The 21,015-nt window shown below is 46.7% G+C and overlaps 1 protein-coding gene across 3 annotated transcripts in view; it reads left to right on the top strand.

Moving 5' to 3' along the window:
- The window catches only part of FCHO2 (FCH and mu domain containing endocytic adaptor 2), a 458,555-nt gene that overhangs the window by 59,343 nt on the left and 378,197 nt on the right, over nucleotides 1-21,015 (top strand). For all 3 annotated transcript variants that reach the window (XM_030193298.1, XM_030193297.1, XM_030193296.1), the window contains exons 6-7: nucleotides 2,691-2,795; nucleotides 20,618-20,716. In XM_030193298.1, coding sequence (XP_030049158.1) covers nucleotides 2,691-2,795; nucleotides 20,618-20,716 — 204 coding nt within the window. The remainder of the gene's footprint in view (nucleotides 1-2,690; nucleotides 2,796-20,617; nucleotides 20,717-21,015) is intronic.

The raw sequence follows: 21,015 nt of genomic DNA, 5'->3' as shown, positions 1-21,015 counted from the left end.
TAATCCTTCCAGCTGGGCCGCAGCTTGTCCTGTTCTCCCACGTCCCAGATGGTGACGGGCACGTTGTTTTCCGGCTCCTCTGATTCCATGTCAAGCGATCCCAAATATAGTCTGTGCTATAGGCCCTCTGGCACTCTTCAGTACTGGCATTAGGCATTTAAAAATTTCTCCCCCCCCCCCCCCCCCCCCCCCCCCCCCCCGGTCTATTTTTGCACATACCCACAGCAGGAATATTCTTCTCTCGTTCCAGTGGAGGTTCTGTGCTCTCCGTGCTGCACAGATAATGAGCCATTCTGCTGGGGAATGCTCCTCCCTTATTGTCACGTAGTTTCCTCTGATTGGTCCGTCTTACGTTGCCTAGTGTTGCCTGGGAACGGTGTTGTGATGGTCCTTTGTGTTTCAGAATGTTGAGGGTGTTTTTTCTGATTGGTCCGTCATGCGATGGCGGGGCAGAGAGACATGGTCAGTGTTGTGGCTTCACCACCATGAATCCATGAACCCTTCAGTGAGTGACTGAGTGACTTCAGAACGTTGTCTTCAGAACGTTGAGGGTGAGTTTTATTATAGTAGATAGATAATGCAAGGTTCCACATTAGGAGTCACCGACCAGGAAAGGGATCTAGGCCTTATCGTTGATGATATGTTGAAACCCTCTGCTTAGTGTGCGGCAGCGGCTAAGAAAGCAAATAGAATGTTAGGTATTATTAGTAAAGGAATGCAAAACAAAAATGAGGACGTTATAATGCCTTTGTATTGCTCTATGGTGCAACTGCACCTCGAATATTGTGTTCAATTCTGGTCACCGCATCTCAAAAAAGATCTAGAGGAATTAGAAAAAGTACAGAGAAGGGCGACAAAAATGATAAAGGGGATGGGACGACTTTCCTATGAGGATAGGCTAAAGTGGCTAGGGCTCTTCAGTTTGGAGAAAAGATGGCTGAGGGGAGATAAGATAGATGTCTATAAAATAATGAGTGGAGTGGAATGGGTAGATGTCACCCACATGGTTATTTAAACTTGACTTGCTGACTTCGGAGAACACCTGCTACAGGTAAGTAACTTTGCTTTCACCATCCTGCCCTAGCTGTGCTAGTTGAGAGATAAGGAAATGTTTACTAACGAGTGGAAGGTTTTTTGCACTTAACTGCACCTTAAATACAAAACCTAAGGTCGGTAAATGCAAAGGTTCTATGTTAACTGTTAGTTTCGTAGTCAGTAAAGGTCCTACAGTTACAGGGCACACTTGTTTTGCACCTACCTATGTTTAACGCACCAGAAGTTAGTGCCATGAATGTACTATCTGCTGATTGCATTTAATATGGGACCTAATGCTTAAAAAAGAGACATCCTGTTCACCAGCAAAGCCTCACAGCCCCCACTCAATGGTCACTGACTTCCCCAAGACATAAACCAAAAAGCATCACCCATCCCACCCAAGACACAACCCCCATGTCGGTCTCGACCCCCAGATCCAAGCCCCCCCCCAATTATTTTATTTTATTTTTGTTACATTTGTACCCCGCGCTTTCCCACTCATGGCAGGCTCAATGCGGCGGGCAGTGGAGGGTTAAGTGACTTGCCCAGAGTCACAAGGAGCTGCCTGTGCCGGGAATCGAACTCAGTTCCTCAGTTCCCCAGGACCAAAGTCCACCACCTTAACCACTAGGCCACTCCTCCACTATGGGATCAATTCCCAAACTCTCCTTCCAGAACTTATCTATGGGGTATTTCTGATAGTCTACTGGATGGGGTGGGAGTGCTATCAAAATGGGGGCTATGACTCCTAGTGTTAGCATTGCAAATAAGCAAGAATATGCTTGTAATTTAAGGTAGTTATGTAAGGGGCCCTTTTACTCAGTTACATTAAGCAGCTGATATGACGTTGCCAGTGCGGTAGAAAGCTGCACAGGCCCGTGTTTCTGTATTCAGCACTAAACAGGATCCTTTATATTTAAAGTGCTGCGTTAGTTTCTTAATGCAGGAGTGGGCCAGGTCTGGGCATGTAAGGGGCGGGAGGAGATGTGGCTGACTGTGACAGCTAGTGCACAGGTCTTTACTGTGTGCTAGCTGTCCCAATGGTCAATAATGCATTGGAAAGCCCTACCTCAAGAGGAGGCAGTAAGTTCAGCTGTGCTAACAGCAGTCCCATAGCGCAGCGCGTTGTCACTGGCAGTGCAGTGGCTCAGACCCCTATCTCCCCAATCACCCCTCCAACACACACCTGCCTCCTATCTCCCCAATCCTCTCAACAGAAACCTGATGCTCCAAACACCCCTGAACCCCCCCTCCCCCATGACACTACCATAGCCTAGTGCAGAATTGAGTCTTTGAGATAATTCACTTGTCCCCTTCCCTAAATCCTGCCCCTCCAACCAAAATTCCATGTCCCCTCAAAGCCCTACCCTCCTCCAATATCTGATTCCTCATCTGGGACTTACCTGGGGTCTTCAGTGATGGGTCTGTGGAACCCATGTGGCAACAATCCTTCTCCTCCACTGCCACCTGGATCAGTGCCGCAAATTCAAAATGGCATGATGAGCACTAGGTACTACCACTAAGGAGGTATTCTGCCATATAGGGAAGAAATGTTTGGTTTATTTTCAAAGCAAAGCTTGTTCATAACCATCCTTTCTTTAGCAAAACAAATATGTAGTAATTTAGTCCTTTTCTGTAATCTTTCTGTTGTATAGGTGGGGCTAAAAGTAAAGAAAGCTACAGACACTTATAAACTCTCTGTTGAAAAATATGCTGCAGCTAAATTGGATTTCGAACAAAAAATGACTGAAACTGCCCAGGTCAGTAAATATTTTATAATTATGTGCCAGTAAATTCTTTTATGTGTATCAGAAAACATTGTGCAAAATCCCTATAACACTAGGTTCAAGGCGGGGTTACAGACATCAACAATAACAAATCATAAAAAAACAGCACACACCATATAAAACATTAGTTTTTCAAAAAAGCCAAGTTTTCACGTTTTTTTCTAAGATGAATTATGTCGAGTGTGCAAAGGTAAAGCATTCCATGTGCAGCCACAAAGCAACAAAAAGATCCTGCTTACAATCTCTTATAGCGTATACCTTTTATAAGATGGAAAAGACAAAAGCAAATGCTCGATATTATGAGTTCTCAAAAAATTACCCAGAACATTAATTAATAGGGGAAGATTATCAGGGACATCTCCAGCAAATGTCTTAAAAATCAAGCTACAGACTTTAAATTTAATTCGGGCCTCAGCCGTCAACCAGTGCAACTCAGAGAACAATGGAGTCACATGATCAAATTTGGATTTAGAATATATCAGTCTAGCTGCTGTATTTTGAATTATGCATAATTTATTCAGGAGTAACTTTCTTTCTCTCTTGCTGTATTCCCTCCCCCTTTCCAAGATATAATGCTGTTGCGTTTTATTCCTATATATATATTCTACCTGATTGCTAAGGATGTTGATTTGTGCTCTGACCTTTTGTATTTTATCAGCTAATTGCTTTGTTTGATTTGATCTATGATATTGTTCTAGTTCTAACTCCCCTTACAGTGATGTTAGTGGTGTTTGTTTTATTCTTCACTTTCACTCCAAATTCCACGCACTTGTCCTTTGCCACAGCTTTTGATGCATTCCCATACTACTTCTACTTTCATTTCCCCTGTATCATTCATTTTCAATAAATTTCTTAAGGAGATCCTCCTTTTCTTTTATAAATTATGGATTTGTCAGAAGTGAGTTATTGAATTTCTAAACTTTGTTTCCCATCTCGTGCTCTTTCCACCTTTTATAGCCAAGATTAACGAGGCATGATCTGACCAAACAATTTGTCAAATTTAATAGTTTATTACCTTATATAACTTGGGACATATTAGAAATAAATCAGTTCAGGAATATGTGTTGTGAGATAATGAAAACAGGTATAATTTCTTTTTAACATCTGCTGAGCTCATCACTTATCCATAAAAAAATTCTTTAAGAAGTGCAAAACTCCTCTCCCCCATCCTCCCTTCCCCTTCCCCCCCCAATCTATCTACTCTTTCATTTATCACACTATTAATATCTCCCCCCTCCCCCTTATTAAAATTGGGACATTTGTCTAGCCCTCTATCTTGTATCAGCACTTGAATAAAAACAATTGAGTTACTTTGCAGTCCATGAGGGCTTGGATTGATGCTAATCATTTTCAGTTGTCTGTTTCTAAATCGCAGATTTTATTTTTGTCTGGTAAGACTTCCCCTTCTTTGGTTTCAGAAACCCATTTGATTCTTTGAAAATTCCCATTGTGCGGAGCTTAAAGTATTTTGAGGTTCGGTTGGATTCTGATTTGTCATTTTCAACTCAGATATGTGCATCTGTTCAGAAGGGTTTTTTCAAATTACGTTTGATTAAGCGGCTGAAGTAGTAGTTGTCACCAGGGGCGTATCTGGAATCCGGCGGTAGGGGGGGGCCAGAGAGGGGGGGGCACATTTTTGCCTCCCTTCCCCCCCCCCCCCCCGCCGCCGCCGCCTCTCTCCACCCCCCTCCCCGCCGTCAACCCTTCCCCGCTGCTTACTTTTGCTGGCGGGGGGCCCCAACCCCCGCCAGCCGAGGTCCGACCCGAAGTCTTCACATTTCATCTTCCTCCGTGGCCATGCTGCAAGGAAGTAACGCTGCAGTGCTGATTCGTTGAATCCAGTTCGGAGTCTGACGTCGCAGCACGTTGTACGCGCGTACAACGTGCTGCGACGTCAGACTCCGAACTGGATTCAACGAATCAGCACTGCAGTGTTACTTCCTTGCAGCATGGCCACGGAGGAAGACGAAATGTGAAGACTTCGGGTTGGACCTCGGCTGGCGGGGGTTGGGGCCCCCCGCCAGCAAAAGTAAGCAGTGGGGGAGGGTTGACGGCGGGGAGGGGGGCCAGGGCGAAATCTGCGGGGGCCCAGGCCCCTGTGGCCCCACGCAGATACGCCCCTGGTTGTCACCCAATAACTTAGGTCTGTACTGCAGTGTGTGATCACTCCCTTGTTTGATTACTGTAATGTATTGTATCTTGGGTTACCTCTAGGTAAGATCTGTCCTTTAAAAATTGCTTAAAATGCTGCTTATTTGCTCACAGATACCTTTTGCTTGGCTCATATATTACACCAGTACTTAAGGAGCTGCACTGGTTTACCCATCCAGTGGAGAATCAGGTTTAAAAATCTTGCTGATTTTTAAGGCTTTAAGCAACGATGTGCTAGTTTCTGTGGCTAGTTCTTTGAAGTTCTATCAGCCTGCTCGTGCATTGCGTTCTTCAGACAAACTTTTGCTTGATATTCCTTCCTTTCATCATATTAGGCTAACTGAGTACCATTCGACTATTTTTTTTTTTATTGAGGGTGCGAGGCAGTGGAATTTGTTGCCCTTTAATTTGAGAGATATGACTTCACTTCTTCAGTTCAGTAAACATTTGAAGGTTTTCCTTTTTGCCCAAGCTTTTACGGTGGTTTAAAGCTGAGTGTTTAAGCTTCATATTGTTTTAGTGACGGATTTGTTTTAGTTGAGAATCTTTGCATATGTGTATGCCTTTTTTAAAATTATATTATGTATGTTATGCTGTGATCTGCCGAGAGTTGTAGGATCGTGCAGAATAGAAAGTTTTTAAATAAATTGCCCTTGTTTGGGGAGTAAATGTCTATTATATATATATATAGTATATCTTTACACTTTTAGTTCTATGGCTACTCCCCTTCCCATTGTTTCTCTACACCCCTGCACTTTTTGATCTTACCAGAGAATGAAGTGAATCTACAGTGTGGGCTGCTTGCAGCTTCCTTCTATTCCCATCTTCCAAAATGCATTTCCTAGATAGGGTACACTTCCACTTCTGTTCTATCTAACTCTAATAAGCCTTTTTTCCCCCCTATGTTTGCATTTCCCTAATATGAAAGAGCAAATTCTCAAAAAACTCCAGATAGCCCAGAACACAGCAGCCAGACTCATATTTGGAAAACCAAAATACGAAAGCGCAAAACCCCTACGAGAGAAACTACATTGGTTACCACTCAATGAACGCATCACGTTAAAGATATGCACCCTAGTACACAAAATCATCCATGGCGAGGCCCCAGCCTACATGGCGGACCTGATCGACCTACCACCCAGGAATGCTAAAAGATTGTCTTGCACATTCCTTAATCTTCATTTCCCTAACTGCAAAGGCCTCAAATATAAACTAATGCACGCATCAACCTTTTCCTATGTGAGCACGCAACTCTGGAATGCATTGCCACGGAACCTAAAAGCGACCTATGAACTGACCAACTTCCACAAACAACTGAAGACACATCTCTTCGACAAGATATACCATAAAAACCAAAACTTGTGAAATTCCCACATATATCTAGCAATGTAAGAATGCCTTATGTCATGTTATTATCTTGTTTTCCATTACCATGCTACCCAAACTACTTCTGTAACACCATATGTCAATTCTCCTCTCATTTCCACTATCCATGATCTATTGTAAGCCACATTGAGCCTGCAAAGAGGTGGGATAATGTGGGATACAAATGCAATAAATAAATAAATAAATAAATATTAAGAGGCTCATTTTTGAAATAGGAAAACATCCAAAAATTGGCACAAAGCGGCAGATGGACTTTTTTTTTTTTTGTTGCCGACATGTCCAGTCGCTATTTTTGAAACCCATTTAAAAATGTTTTTCTATGCAGTTTGTCTGCAGTGCATCCGAATTAGAAGGGAGTGTGTAGGGAGCGGGGTATGGGCATTCCCAGAACTTGGACCTTTTTCTGTCAAAGGAACAAAGCAAAAATGTCAAGGGCTAAACGTTAGACGTTTTGGTCTAGACCTGGTTCAGTCATAACTAAATCATAGAAAGATGCCCTAAATGACCAGATGACCACAGTAGGGATTAAGGCATGAACCCCTCCTCCCTTGCTCCCCCAGAGGTCGCTGACCCCCTCCCACCCCACAAACATGTGAAAGAAACAGTGCAAACCAGCTTCTATGATAGCTTCAGATGTTATGGCTAGTTCTGTTAGAGCAACAAGCAGGTCCCTGGAGTAGCCTAGTGACCGGTGCAGTGTACTTATAGATGAGGGCACCCAGGTCTGTATTCCATTCTGACTGGCACACTTGTGGTGGAAAGTGTTGAGCCCATCAAAATAAGGGCTATTGTAGTGGTGTATAGTTGGGTACAGTAGATTTTTGTTGGGCCTTGGAGGGCTCCCCATGCAATATAAAGGAGCAACGTGAGATGTGTATCTAGGACCTTTTATGTGGAGTCTACTGCAATGTCCCCTAGGGTGCCCTACTGCTCTTCAGGGATCTGCTCTTCTGGGGTGTCTATGTGGCCAGTCTACTAAGAATTTTAGTGCCCCCCCATACATCCCAATGACTTGTTTTTATGTGTTTTTCCTTTGGACTATTTTTTCCCCTGAAAATGGTCACAAAAAAACCCCAAAACATGCATTGAGCCCAAATGTCTAGGAACTGGACCTTTTTGAAATAAAAAGATAGACGTTTTTCTGGTTTGAAAATCGTTATGTTCGCCACTTGATTTTTGGACATTTTCAGCAAAATGTGCAAAATCAGATTTAGATATCATATTGAAAATGCCCCTCAGCATTCAACTGGGAACCTCTTACACTCATTCTTCCTGAATCACCTTATCTTGTTCATATTATTATTTTTTTTAATTTATGAAGTTTATTAAACATACTTCAAACATCTTCAATAACACAGTGCCTCAGCCTGTACAACATTAATACCTCCATACTTAAACTCAGACTACAAATTACAGACCGGTATTTCAGTATTTAATATCAGCCCCCTGGCACCTTCATTTTCCCCCCCTCCCCTTCCCTTCCCTCCCCCCCCCAAGCCTGAGTCACCGTAACTTCAGTCTCGCTCAGTCCTCACTCTGTTTCCCGTCTTCCCCCCTTTCAGTATAGTATTTCCCCAGTATCTGTTCAAAATGCGTCCATTCTGCAGCTTCAGGGTTATACCTCTCCCTCCGTTTGTCGGTCAGTTCTTCCATCATTTTCAGCCCCCTAATCCTCCCTATCCAATTGTGTACTGTGGGCCCCTCAGTCTTCTTCCAGAACGCTGCTATTAAAGATTTTGCAGCTGCCAAGCCTATTCGCTTGAGCCTTTGTTCCCATTTGGCCCCTCTCTGGTTTCCCTACCCCAGCAAACACCATTTAGAATCGTATATGAATGGGGTTTCCAAAACCTCGGTCAAGAGTCCTATGACCCCCCTTCCAAAATTGCTGAATTAACCCACAGTCTCACCACATATGATAAAATGTCCCATTTTCCTCCTGACATCTCCAGCATATCAATCACTAAATAGCTCCAGTCTTATTGAATACAAAATATCTTTATTAAACACGTGTGCTTCAAAACCTGCTCACGTGTGTTTAAAACCTTTATTCACAAACAATGTTCTCTTATATCTTCCATACTCATTCACACCTTATAGTACCTGCATAGAAAATCTATAACAAGGAGGATTTATATATACATGACTTTCTTGAATATCATTACACACTGTGTCAGAGTTCATAACTTCTTGTCTCTCAAAGAGACTTCACAGAATTAGAAATACGGGACCTTTGAATGTGTCCATTCACTCTGCTCTTCCGGTTTCCTGTTTCACATAAAGTTTCATGAAAGTTCAAGACAAGCCCCAACACACTTCTCTGGGGATGAACACCTCCACTTGCAATAGATTTCAGGCACTACATAAGCAGAATGAGACTTTCAATCTCATAACTGCTGTTACTCCAGTCCTTAAGCAAGCATCGGCTCCTCTATGCAGGACCGCATTTCGTTCTCTTCATCAGGAGGAACCACCATATCCCCTAAAATTACACAATTCCACTGTCACCCCTTCAATTCAAACCTCTAAACAAATTACTATCTCATCAAAATATAATGTTTTATATATAATAACTGCACTTACTTTAACCAATTCTGTTTGGCAGCGTGCCAACAAAGGACTTTCTCAGGCCGGGACCCAACTGCCGTGGCTCTGAACTAACCAGCAGGGTTGCCAGGTGGAAAATATTTTTCCAGCCTAAAGGAGCCCAAAATCCAGCCCAAAACCCGCCCAAACTCAAACCCCGCCCCTGACACCCCCGCCCCCGCGTCATCACCCCCGCCCCCGCCGTCATCAACCCCGCCTCCGCCGTCATCGGCCCCGCCTTCCCCGTCACTAACCCCGCCTCCCACATCTCTAACCCCGCCTCCCACGTCACTAACCCCGCCTCCCACGTCACTAACCCCGCCTCCCACGTCACTAACCCCGCCTCCCACGTCACTAACCCCGCCCAAAAACGTCACTAACCCCGCCCACCGCGGCCGAAAAAAGCCACCTAAAAAAACCGCCCGAAGCACAAAAACCAGCCCAAAAAACCGCAACCCGCCGCGGGCAAAAATTTCCCGCGGCGGGTCGCGGAAAACCGCCCAATTGGGCGGTAAAACCGCCCACCTGGCAACACTGCTAACCAGGGAGAATCAAAACCCCCACCCTTATATCTTCCCACAATGCATAGCTTCTTTTTTCTTTTTTTCTTCTCCCTTAAAGAAACAGGCACTTAAATCCATTCTACCTCTTGATTAAGCCCCATGGGTGTCACTGTTTGCCATGTATAAATATATCTCTGTTCTATGGCTAACAATCTAGAACTGATGTCACCCCCACGGCTCCTGTCTAGGGGAATTTGTGTTAGTATCACACACTTTAACTGATCTACAGTGTGATTACACTCATACCAATGAGCAACCAAAGGGCACATCATTTTCTTCAAACGTAAATTACTTACATGCTCTGCTAGTCTGTTCTTTAAGGGACGTTTAGTGTGACCTATATAATAAAGTTCACAAGGACACATTATGCAATACACCACTTGGGAGCTATTGCAGTTAGTATTATACCTTAATATGAATTCTTTATCACTGTGGGGTATACCAATCTTTTCAGTGTTTAGGGAAAAGCGGCAATATACACATCTCCCACATGGGGAGTGTCTGCCTTCCTCCTCTCTTTGTTTTGATTTCTTTAGTAATTCTCCCACATTAGCTTGTCGTCTATAAGCTACTTTGGGGTGTTCCCTAAATTCTGGGTGTATCGAAAGAACATGCCAGTGCTTATGTATAATACTGCTAATATTAGATGCTTTTAAAGAAAACGGAATAACACATGCCAATGCCTTCGAAGGAGATCTTGACTTAGGTAACATTAACCAGGGGCGGTGGGCGTATAATGCCCTTTTGTATGCATTTTTAAGGATCTTCATTGGGTAACCCCGAGCTCTAAATCTTTCTATCATTTCAGCAGCCTGTTTCTTGAATTCTGAGATAGAGGAGCATAATCGTCTAAGACGCAGTAATTGACCAACCGGTATCCCGGTATCTCCAGCATATGTCAGATGCTCCGGGAAACATGGTTTTTACTCTCTCTGGTGTAAAGTACCACCTGCTAAGTATTTTATATGCATTGATAAGTACACATAAAGAGGCTTTCTTTACCTCCCGACACACCCGTCTCCAATCCGAGTCTGATAGTTCCTGTTTCAAATCCCTTTCCCAAGCCTTCATGTTACTCGTGTTTTACAAAAGTAGTCCCTCGTATTTGATCATATAGTCTAGAAATGCCTTTCCCCCAAAGATCTATCTTCCCCCATGTGTCTTCCATGCTCTCCTTTGCCACTAGGCCATCTTTAATCTATCTAACCGACGCTATGTAATGTGTGACTTGTGCATACGCATATTTATCAGAAGATGGTAACTCGTATGCCTCCCGCAGTTCTTCAAAAGATTTAACTCCCTTCTCTGTCAGGACATCTCGGAACCTTATTAACCCCTTATCAAACCATGCTTTAAACACCCCTCCCTGAGTTCCTGGGGAAAACCCGGTTTCTGCGTAATCCAGGCATATGTAGATTTATTCCTAGAACCCCTCAACCTATATTTTAGTGCCCCCCACAAAGCCAAAAGATGTGAGACAAAGGGGTTCAGAGTTAACCTCTTATAGTATGTATCTGGGATTGAAGCCCACAACAATCCCTCCAATGCTCCCTCTCGGACAAATATCTGCTCCAATCTAGTTGTTGGTGACAGATCCACCTTGCTCCAGACTGCTATTTGTTTTAATTGAGAAGCCCAATAGTACCATAAGATGTTTGGCATCCCCCGTCCCCCTTGCTCTGGTGTTCCCCACATAATTTTCTGTGCTAATCTAGCTGACCCTCCCCCCCCCAAACAAATATCCCTAAATCTGATTGCAACTTCAATAGTTCCCTCTTAGGTACTGGGATTGGTAATGTTTGAAATAAAAACAAAAGCCGGGGTAAAATGTTCATCTTCACCGATGCAATGCGTCCCCACCAGGAAAGCCATCCCTTTTTCCATCTATTCATATCACTTCGCAAATCTTTCAATAGGGGTGTATAGTTAAGGTGATATAAATTACTCAGGTCTTTCGGAATCCTTATCCTTAAATATCGGAAATTAGCCGCTGCTTTTTTGAATTTAAACACCTCAGCTATTCTGTCCTCCTCTTCCCTAGATATGGTGACCCCCCATACTTTCAGACTTGTCATAGTTCACCTTAAACCCCAACACCCGGCCATAGGATTTAAGTTTCTTAATCAAATGTGGCATTGTTAACAATGGGGCGGAGATGTAAAATAAGATATCATCCGCAAAAAGCGCCATCTTATGCTCCCTCCCTCCCATCCGAACCCCTCTAATTTCCTGTCGTGAACGAACCCGTTGAGCAAATGGTTCAATGGCCAGGGCAAATAACAAGGGGGATAATGGACACCCCTGTCGGGTTCCCCTTTGAATACTAAATGGTTCAGAATACCCCCCATTGACTTTTATTTGGGCTACCGGATGCGCATATAGTTTCCTAACCCAACCCAAGAACCCTCTCCCTATCCCCATTTGGGCCATACCTTCCCATAAAAACTCCCAATCTACCCTGTCAAACGCTTTTTCAGCGTCGGTTGCTAACAGGGTCAAGGAGTCCTCTCTCCTCTGAGCCCCCCACATGATGTTCAAAGTCCGGCGAATATTATCCGCCACCTGTCTCTTGTTCATATTATACCGTCCCCAGTCCCTCATCCCTCACCTATCTTCTCCCCATGAGGTGAACCCAATACCAAGTATTCACCCACATCTAGACACTCATACTCAACCAATCAATCAAAACATCTAGAACAGTTTTAACAAAGACCAACAACTATGTGTTCCTACAAAGGCCCATGGTGGGATCTTCACCTCTCCTACACAAGGGATCTTCTGTCCTCTGTTGAGGAATCCCTTTATCCAATGAGAAACCCAGCTTTCCCTCCCTCCCAGTGCCACTTAAAACTGGGCAGCTGTTTCCCGTTGCCATATGAGTTTTTCTCTTGCCTGGTGCTCACACCAGTCTTAGTTCTTTTCTATATCATGCATTGACTTCTGTATTTTTCGACCAACACTATAATGTCAGAGTTTAAGTTAAACAGCAAATAAGAAATTCAAGGAGGAGATTAGTGTTTTCTCCTGAGGATTTCCACCATGCCACATGAATTAACCATTCTCCTCAATGTTGCTCTTGGAAAAGGGTTGAATTGGTTTTTTTTTTTTTTTACATATTGTTTAGAACATCTCATGCTTTTCTTCAGGCTGCTTTGCACAGTTGAACTGTCTGCTCTTCCCATATGTTGGGATGGGAAGAGAGGATCTTCGGGAAAATATAGTTTGAGGAATTTCCTCACTTCTCAGTTACCTGTAAAATGAATTGCCCCATCCTTCCACACCATCCTAAGTTTATCTGGGTAAAGCACAGCAAACTTAATGTTGCAATTATGCAGCCTTTTTTTAAAAACTTTCCTGAATTGTTGATACTTATGATCTAATTCAGAACTAAGATGGGAACAGTCATATCCATTTGTTCATATACTTAAGCCCTCCAATTTACCTCACTGCCATGAAGATTAATTATTTTGCCTAAAATTGAAAATTTTCGTAAATACTGGGTGTGGGTTACTGCCTGGTAGAGGGGGCTTCCTGGGGGACTCAGTTAGTGTCTTTCAATTGGTAGTTCCATGACGGACGAATTTGTTTAAGAAATCTTTCCAGAAAAGCAACTGTATTTCCTACTCTGTCCTTCTGAGATCTCCATTACCTGAACGTTGATATGTCCATATTTTGTCAGAGCTTCTGAACCATTGTGCCATGTGAGCCTGATTTCTTTATTTTCTTTTTTCCCACGATCATGATTTCATCTTCTGCCTTAGAAATGCTTTATTTATTTATTTGTTGCATTTGTATCCCGCATTTCCCCACCTATTTGCAGACTCAATGTGGCTTACAATAATACATCATAACAAGCGTTAATCAAGAGTAGATAAACAATTGGTTACATAAAGAACAAGTGTAACATAATGGATATAATCAATTCAATAAATCAGGAAATAGACAGGTTATCAAGTAAATAGTGATGTGCTAGAGATCCTATTATTGATTATTATGGTAAGTCTTGTTAAAAAGGAAAGTCTTTAATGATCGTGAATATTTTTCAGATCAAGTGGTAATGCATTCCACAACTGCGTGCCAATGTAAGAAAAGCAGGACGCATGTACTAGTTTGTATTTTAGACCTTTACAGCTAGGGAAGTGAAGTCCCAAGAATGTGCATGCTGATCTTTTAGCGTTCCTAGGTGGTAAATCAATAAGGTCTGACATGTATGCTGTTTTCTCTATTCTCTTCACCTCCTCTTTCAGTTCTTCCCAAACTCCCCTAAGCTTGACCTGAGTTTTATTCAGCTGTTCATTTAGGGCCCTGTTTACTAAGCAGCGTTATAGGTGCGTTAACATATTTAACGTGCCTATTATCCGTATAGGCGCCTTTCTCCGAGGACAAGCAGGCTGCTTGTTCTCACGACTGGGTGACGTCCGCGTCAGCCCCCACCAACCGGAAGAAGCTTCGCGGGCGGTCCGCACGCAGGGCACGCCCACCGCGCATGCGCGGCCGTCTTCCCGCCCGTGCGCGACCGCTCCCGTCAGTCCTTTTCTTTCCGCGCCTGGAGAGAGTCGTGCTACCGCCGCTCTCTCTTCGTCAGCCCCGGAAAGCCGTCGCGTTTATGCGAATTTTGTTTATTTTTCGCTTAGTTTTGATTGCCGCGCGCTCCGATTTTCTTTAAAAAAAAAAAAAAAAAAAAAGTGAGAGCACGCGCTCTATTTTTCCCTCGTTTTCGAGCGGGGGCGTCGCATTGCGGCCTTGTGGCCACGCGGTCGATTACTTTTTCGAGGTGTGATTTACCGCCACCATCGACGACTTTAACTTCGCCGACGCGATTTTTCCGTCGATGTCCTCGAAGGTCCCGAGTGGATTTAAGAAGTGTGGTCGGTGCGGCCGGCCGATCTCGCAGACCGACACCCACGCTTGGTGTCTCCAGTGCCTCGGGCGGGAGCACAATATCAAGTCGTGTTCTCTGTGTCTTGGTCTCCGGAAACGGACTCAGGTTGCGAGGCAAGTTCTGCGGGACCGTCTTTTTGGAACTTGCGCCGGCCCCTCGACGTCGACCTCGACGGCATCGGTATCGAAGGCCGGTTCTTCGGTACCGGTATCGATGCCCGAGAAATCGGCACCGATGGCATCGACCCCAGGAGCACAGGTCCCATCGGCCCGCCGGTCCTCCGGCGAATGTAGGGGTGAGAGGCCGCGTGGGCAATCGGCCCCGGTCACTCCCTCGGCCCATGGCCCTCGGGACCGAACCCTGTCTGACCCGGTTCCTCGGGACCGAGGGGGATCGACCTCCTCCTCCTCCATGCCACCTGGCACCGATGACGGGCACCGCAAGAAATCTAAAAAGCACAGTCATCGGTCGCCTTCCATGCATCGGCTCTCGGTTACGGAGCAGGAGTCGACGCCGAAACGTCCGCGTCGAGAGGAAAGGTACCCTCCGGTAGTGGACTGGGGTACCGACACGTCAGGGTCCAGCACTTCGGTGCAGTCTGCTGGACCCGACCAGCTTCACGGCACCGATGCCTCTACCGGCCCCCCCGTCTTTTCCCGGCACGAGGGCCTGGACGAGTGCCTCCGAGCCATCCTTCCCGGGGATCCTGGAAGGGCTGATGCGCCAGGCTGTGCCGGCGCGGGGGGTGCTTGCGCCCTCGGCGCCGTTGACTGTGGCGCCGGCGAGCTCTAGCCCCTGGTGCCGAGGCCGTCGGACACCGCCGCCGCTTGCGGCGCCGGTCTCGACCGCCATGCAGGTGGAGTCCCCGTCAACGTCGATGGAAGGAGCTTCGTCCCCGCCGGCGCGGGAGTCCACCGCTCGACGACACCGAGGCCTCGGTGCCTCGACGTCGAGCCGGGCCCGGTTAAGGACTCAGCTACATGAGCTTATGTCCGATACCGAGGAAGAGGCCTCGTGGGGGGAAGAGGAGGACCCCAGATATTTCTCCTCAGAGGAGTCTGCGGGTCTTCCCTCGGACCCCACGCCTTCACCAGAGAGGAAGCTCTCGCCCCCTGAGAGCCTCTCCTTTGCCTCCTTTGTAAGGGACATGTCTATTTGCATTCCCTTCCCCGTGGTCTCTGAGGATGAGCCGAGGGCTGAGATGCTCGAGGTCCTCGACTATCCATCACCACCTAGAGAGTCCTCCACGGTACCGTTGCACAATGTCCTCAAGGAGACACTGCTTCGGAACTGGATGAGACCACTATCTAATCCCATCATTCCCAAGAAAGCAGAGTCCCAGTACAGAATCCACTCGGACCCAGAGTTAATGCGGCCCCAATTGCCCCATGACTCGGCGGTTGTGGATTCTGCTCTCAAGAGGGCACGGAGTTCGAGGGATACCGCCTCGGCGCCCCCGGGGCGGGAGTCTCGCACTCTGCACTCGTTTGGGAGGAAGGCCTACCAATCCTCCATGCTCGTGACCCGCATCCAGTCATACCAGCTCTATACGAGCATCCACATGCGGAACAATGTGAAGCAGCTGGCGGACCTGGTCGATGAGCTCCCGCCGGAGCAGTCCAGGCCTTATCAGGAGGTGGTCAGGCAGCTGAAGGCGTGCAGAAAGTTCCTGTCCAGGGGTATCTATGACACCTGTGACGTGGCATCTCGTGCTTCGGCCCAAGGTATAGTGATGCGCAGGCTCTCATGGCTGCGTGCCTCTGACCTGGACAACCGCACCCAGCAGAGACTGGCCGACGTCCCTTGCCGGGGAGATAATATTTTTGGTGAGAAGGTCGAGCAGCTGGTGGACCAACTGCATCAGCGGGAAACCGCCCTCGACAAGCTCTCCCACCGGGCGCCTTCAGCATCCACCTCAGCAGGTGGACGTTTTTCCCGGGCCCGGCAGGCTGTGCCCTATTCTTTTGCAAAGCGTAGGTACACCCAGCCGGCCCGAAGGCCTCGCCAGGCACAGGGACAGCCCCAGCGCGCTCGTTCTCGTCAACAGCGTGCGCCTAAGCAGCCCCCTGCGCCTCCACAGGGCTTTTGACTGGGGACGGGCTTTGACTGGATCCACGGGAACATAGCCGCCCTCAAAGTGTCCGTACCGAACGATCTGCCGGTCGGAGGGAAGTTAAAATTTTTTCACCAAAGGTGGCCTCTCATAACCTCCGACCTGTGGGTTCTCCAAATAGTGCGGTGCGGATACGCCCTGAATTTGGCCTCCCTGCCACCAAATTGTCCTCCGGGAGCTCAATCCTTCAGCTCCCATCACAAGCAGGTACTTGCAGAGGAAACTCTCCGCCCTTCTCAGCGCCAATGCGGGTCGAGCCCGTACCACCCGGGCAAGAAGGGCAGGGATTCTATTCCAGGTACTTCCTTGTGGAAAAGAAAACAGGGGGGATGCGTCCCATCCTAGACCTGAGAGGCCTGAACAAATTCCTGGTCAAAGAAAAGTTCAGGATGCTTTCCTTGGGCACCCTTCTGCCAATGATTCAGAAAAACGATTGGCTATGTTCCCTGGATTTAAAGGACGCATACACTCACATCCCGATACTGCCAGCTCACAGACAGTATCTCAGATTCCGCCTGGGCGCACGGCACTTTCAGTATTGTGTGCTGACCTTTGGGCTCGCCTCTGCCCCACGAGTGTTTACAAAGTGCCTCGTGGTGGTAGCGGCCTACCTACGCAAGCTGGGAGTGCACGTGTTCCCATATCTCGACGATTGGCTGGTCAAGAGCACCTCGGAGGCAGGAGCCCTCCGGTCTATGCAGTGCACTATTCAACTTCTGGAGCTGCTGGGGTTTGTGATAAATTACCCAAAGTCCCATCTCCAGCCAACACAGTCTCTGGAATTCATAGGAGCTCTGCTGAATACCCAGACGGCTCAGGCCTTCCTTCCCGAAGCGAGGGCCAACAACCTCCTGTCCCTGGCTTCGCAGACCAGAGCGTCTCAGCAGATCATAGCTCGGCAGATGTTGAGACTTCTGGGTCATATGGCCTCCACAGTTCATGTGACTCCCATGGCTCGTCTTCACATGAGATCTGCTCAATGGACCCTAGCTTCCCAGTGGTTTCAAGCCACCGGGAATCTAGAAGATGTCATCCGCCTCTCCACCAGTTGCCGCACTTCACTGCTCTGGTGGACCATCCGAATCAATTTGACCCTGGGATGTCCATTCCAAATTCCGCAGCCCACGAAAGTGCTGATGACGGATGCATCTCGCCTGGGGTGGGGAGCTCATGTCGATGGGCTTCACACCCAGGGTCTGTGGTCCCTCCAGAAAAAGGATCTGCAGATCAACCTCCTGGAGCTCCGAGCGATCTGGAACGCACTGAAGGCTTTCAGAGACCGGCTGTCCTACCAAATTATTCAAATTCGGACAGACAATCAGGTTGCAATGTATTACACCAACAAGCAGGGGGGCACCGGATCTCGCCCCTTGTGTCAGGAAGCCGTCGGTATGTGGCGTTGGGCTTGCCAGTTCGGCATGCTCCTCCAAGCCACATACCTGGCAGGTGTAAACAACAGTCTGGCCGACAGACTGAGCAGAGTCATGCAACCGCACGAGTGGTCGCTTCATTCCAGAGTGGTACGAAGATCTTCGAGAGCTGGGGCACCCCCTCGGTGGACCCTTTTCGCCTCTCAGACCAACCACAAGCTGCCTCTGTTCTGTTCCAGACTACAGGCCCACGGCAGACTGGCGTCGGATGCCTTTCTCCTCTATTGGGGGATCGACCTCCTGTATGCTTATCCTCCCATACCTTTGGTGGGGAAGACCTTACTGAAGCTCAAGCAAGACCACGGCACCATGATTCTGATAGCGCCCTTTTGGCCCCGTCAGATCTGGTTCCCTCTTCTTCTGGAGTTGTCCTCAGAAGAACCGTGGAGATTGGAGTGTTTTCCGACTCTCATCTCGCAGAACGACGGAGCGTTGCTGCACCCCAACCTTCAGTCCCTGGCTCTCACGGCCTGGATGTTGAGGGCGTAGACTTCACTGCGTTGGGTCTGTCTGAGGGTGTCTCCCGTGTCTTGCCTCTAGGAAGGATTCCACTAAAAAGAGTTACTTTTTCAAGTGGAGGAGGTTTGTCGTTTGGTGTGAGAGCAAGGCCCTAGAACCTCGTTCTTGCCCTGCACAGAACCTGCTTGAATACCTTCTGCACTTATCAGAGTCTGGCCTCAAGACCAACTCAGTAAGGAATCACCTTAGTGCGATTAGTGCTTACCATTATCGTGTGGAAGGTAAAGCCATCTCTGGAGAGCCTTTAGTAGTTCGGTTCATGAGAGGCTTGCTCTTGTCAAAGCCCCCTGTCAAGCCTCCTACAGTGTCATGGGATCTCAACGTCGTCCTCACCCAGCTGATGAAACCTCCTTTTGAGCCACTGAATACCTGCCATCTGAAGTACTTGACCTGGAAGGTCATTTTCTTGGTGGCAGTCACTTCAGCTCGTAGGGTCAGTGAGCTTCAAGCCCTAGTAGCTCATGCTCCATATACCAAATTTCATCACAACAGAGTAGTGCTCCGCACCCACCCAAAGTTCCTGCCGAAGGTGGTGTCGGAGTTCCATCTTAACCAGTCAATTGTCTTGCCAACATTCTTCCCCAGGCCGCATACCCGCCCTGCTGAACGTCAGTTGCACACATTGGACTGCAAGAGAGCATTGGCCTTCTACTTGGAGCGGACACAGCCCCACAGACAGTCCGCCCAATTGTTTGTTTCTTTCGACCCTAACAGGCTAGGGGTCGCTGTCGGGAAACGCACCATCTCCAATTGGCTAGCAGATTGCATTTCCTTCACTTACGCACAGGCTGGGCTGGCTCTTGAGGGTCATGTCACGACTCATAGTGTTAGAGCCATGGCAGCGTCAGTGGCCCACTTGAAGTCAGCCACTATTGAAGAGATTTGCAAAGCTGCGACGTGGTCATCTGTCCACACATTCACATCACATTACTGCCTCCAGCAGGATACCCGACGCGACAGTCGGTTCGGGCAGTCGGTGCTGCAGAATCTGTTTGGGGTGTAAATCCAACTCACCCTCCAGGACCGAATTTATTCTGGTCAGGCTGCACTCTCAGTTAGTTGTTCTTCGTAGGTCAATTTTCTGTTGTACCCTCGCCGTTGCGAGGTTCAATTGACCTGGGTTCTTGTTTTGAGTGAGCCTGAGAGCTAGGGATACCCCAGTCGTGAGAACAAGCAGCCTGCTTGTCCTCGGAGAAAGTGAATGATACATACCTGTAGCAGGTGTTCTCCGAGGACAGCAGGCTTATTGTTCTCACCTACCCTCCCTCCTCCCCTTTGGAGTTGCGTTTTCATCAATTTTGCTTGTCATTCAACTGAGCAGGAGCGGTCGCGCACGGGCGGGAAGACGGCCGCACATGCGCGGTGGGCGTGCCCTGCGTGCGGACCGCCCGTGAAGCTTCTTCCGGTTGGTGGGGGCTGACGCGGACGTCACCCAGTCGTGAGAACAATCAGCTTGCTGTCCTCGGAGAACACCTGCTACAGGTATGTATCATTCACTATATGGTTAGCGCTAAAAACACTAATGCATCTTAGTAAACAGGGCCCTTAGTTCTGCATTCCTTTTTTTTATCGTATCCAGAGCTAACTCTGTTTCTCTTAATGGGGCTAGGCTCTTCCCCATGGCTAAATCATTTTGAACCTGGAGCTCCCTGCATACTTATCTGGGCGAGTCCTCTTTAGCTACTACTGTGGCACCATCTTGAAGATGCATGCATTCCTGCATTGTTTGCTGTCTGGAGGTTTTATGCAGTTTGCCATCAAGCACTGAGTTTTCATGATCTTTTTCTGTTCCAGCCGTATTAGCATCTCTTCAGGTAAGCTTCCTTGAAGTTTATAGGTTGCTGATTTGAAATATTAGTGCTTTGTTGATCGCGTCTTTCTCTCTGCTAGGCATCACGTGACCCCTTCACCAGCTTTTTTTTGTTGTTTTAATCCTTATTCATGGAGTTTCTTTTTCAGTTGGTTGTACTGTACTTAATTTTATATGCTAATGGTTGCCTGCTTTTGTGTAAACATAGCAACATTCTAATTTACTTATATTGAAACAGGGTGTGGCTAGCAGCAATCCCAGGAATGTAAAAATCAGCATGAAAGAGGCTTTGAATATAATGCCACCTGACTTCTATTTAAAGATACTTATAGATATTATTTTGTAATTTATTCTACAGAAATTTCAGGATATAGAAGAAGCTCATCTTATTCATATAAAAAAAATGATTGAATCCCTATCATATTCTGTCAATGAAATTCACTTACAAATAAGCCAGGTGAGTAATTTAAGTATTGAGGGTAATATTGTAAAATGGTGATTAGTCTATCATAAGATGTAGATACATATCTCACCTCTTTTATAAAGGCAACATATAGTGCCTTGTAAATATATTCACACCCTGCTACATGTTTCACATTCTGCTATCTGAATATACATTTGAAAATGCATTGGAATAGGAATCTTTCATTAACCTACACAATAGACTCTACACTTTCATTATGAAAGAACAATTATATAAGTATTACAAAAGTAATAAAGAAATCAAAAAGTCTTGATTACATAAGACTTTGTATT

The sequence above is a fragment of the Microcaecilia unicolor genome, chromosome 2, assembly GCF_901765095.1.
Source record: "Microcaecilia unicolor chromosome 2, aMicUni1.1, whole genome shotgun sequence".
Classification (NCBI taxonomy): domain Eukaryota; kingdom Metazoa; phylum Chordata; class Amphibia; order Gymnophiona; family Siphonopidae; genus Microcaecilia; species Microcaecilia unicolor.
Note: the sequence above shows the minus strand (reverse complement) of the source record. Positions and strands in the feature narration are given on the sequence as shown.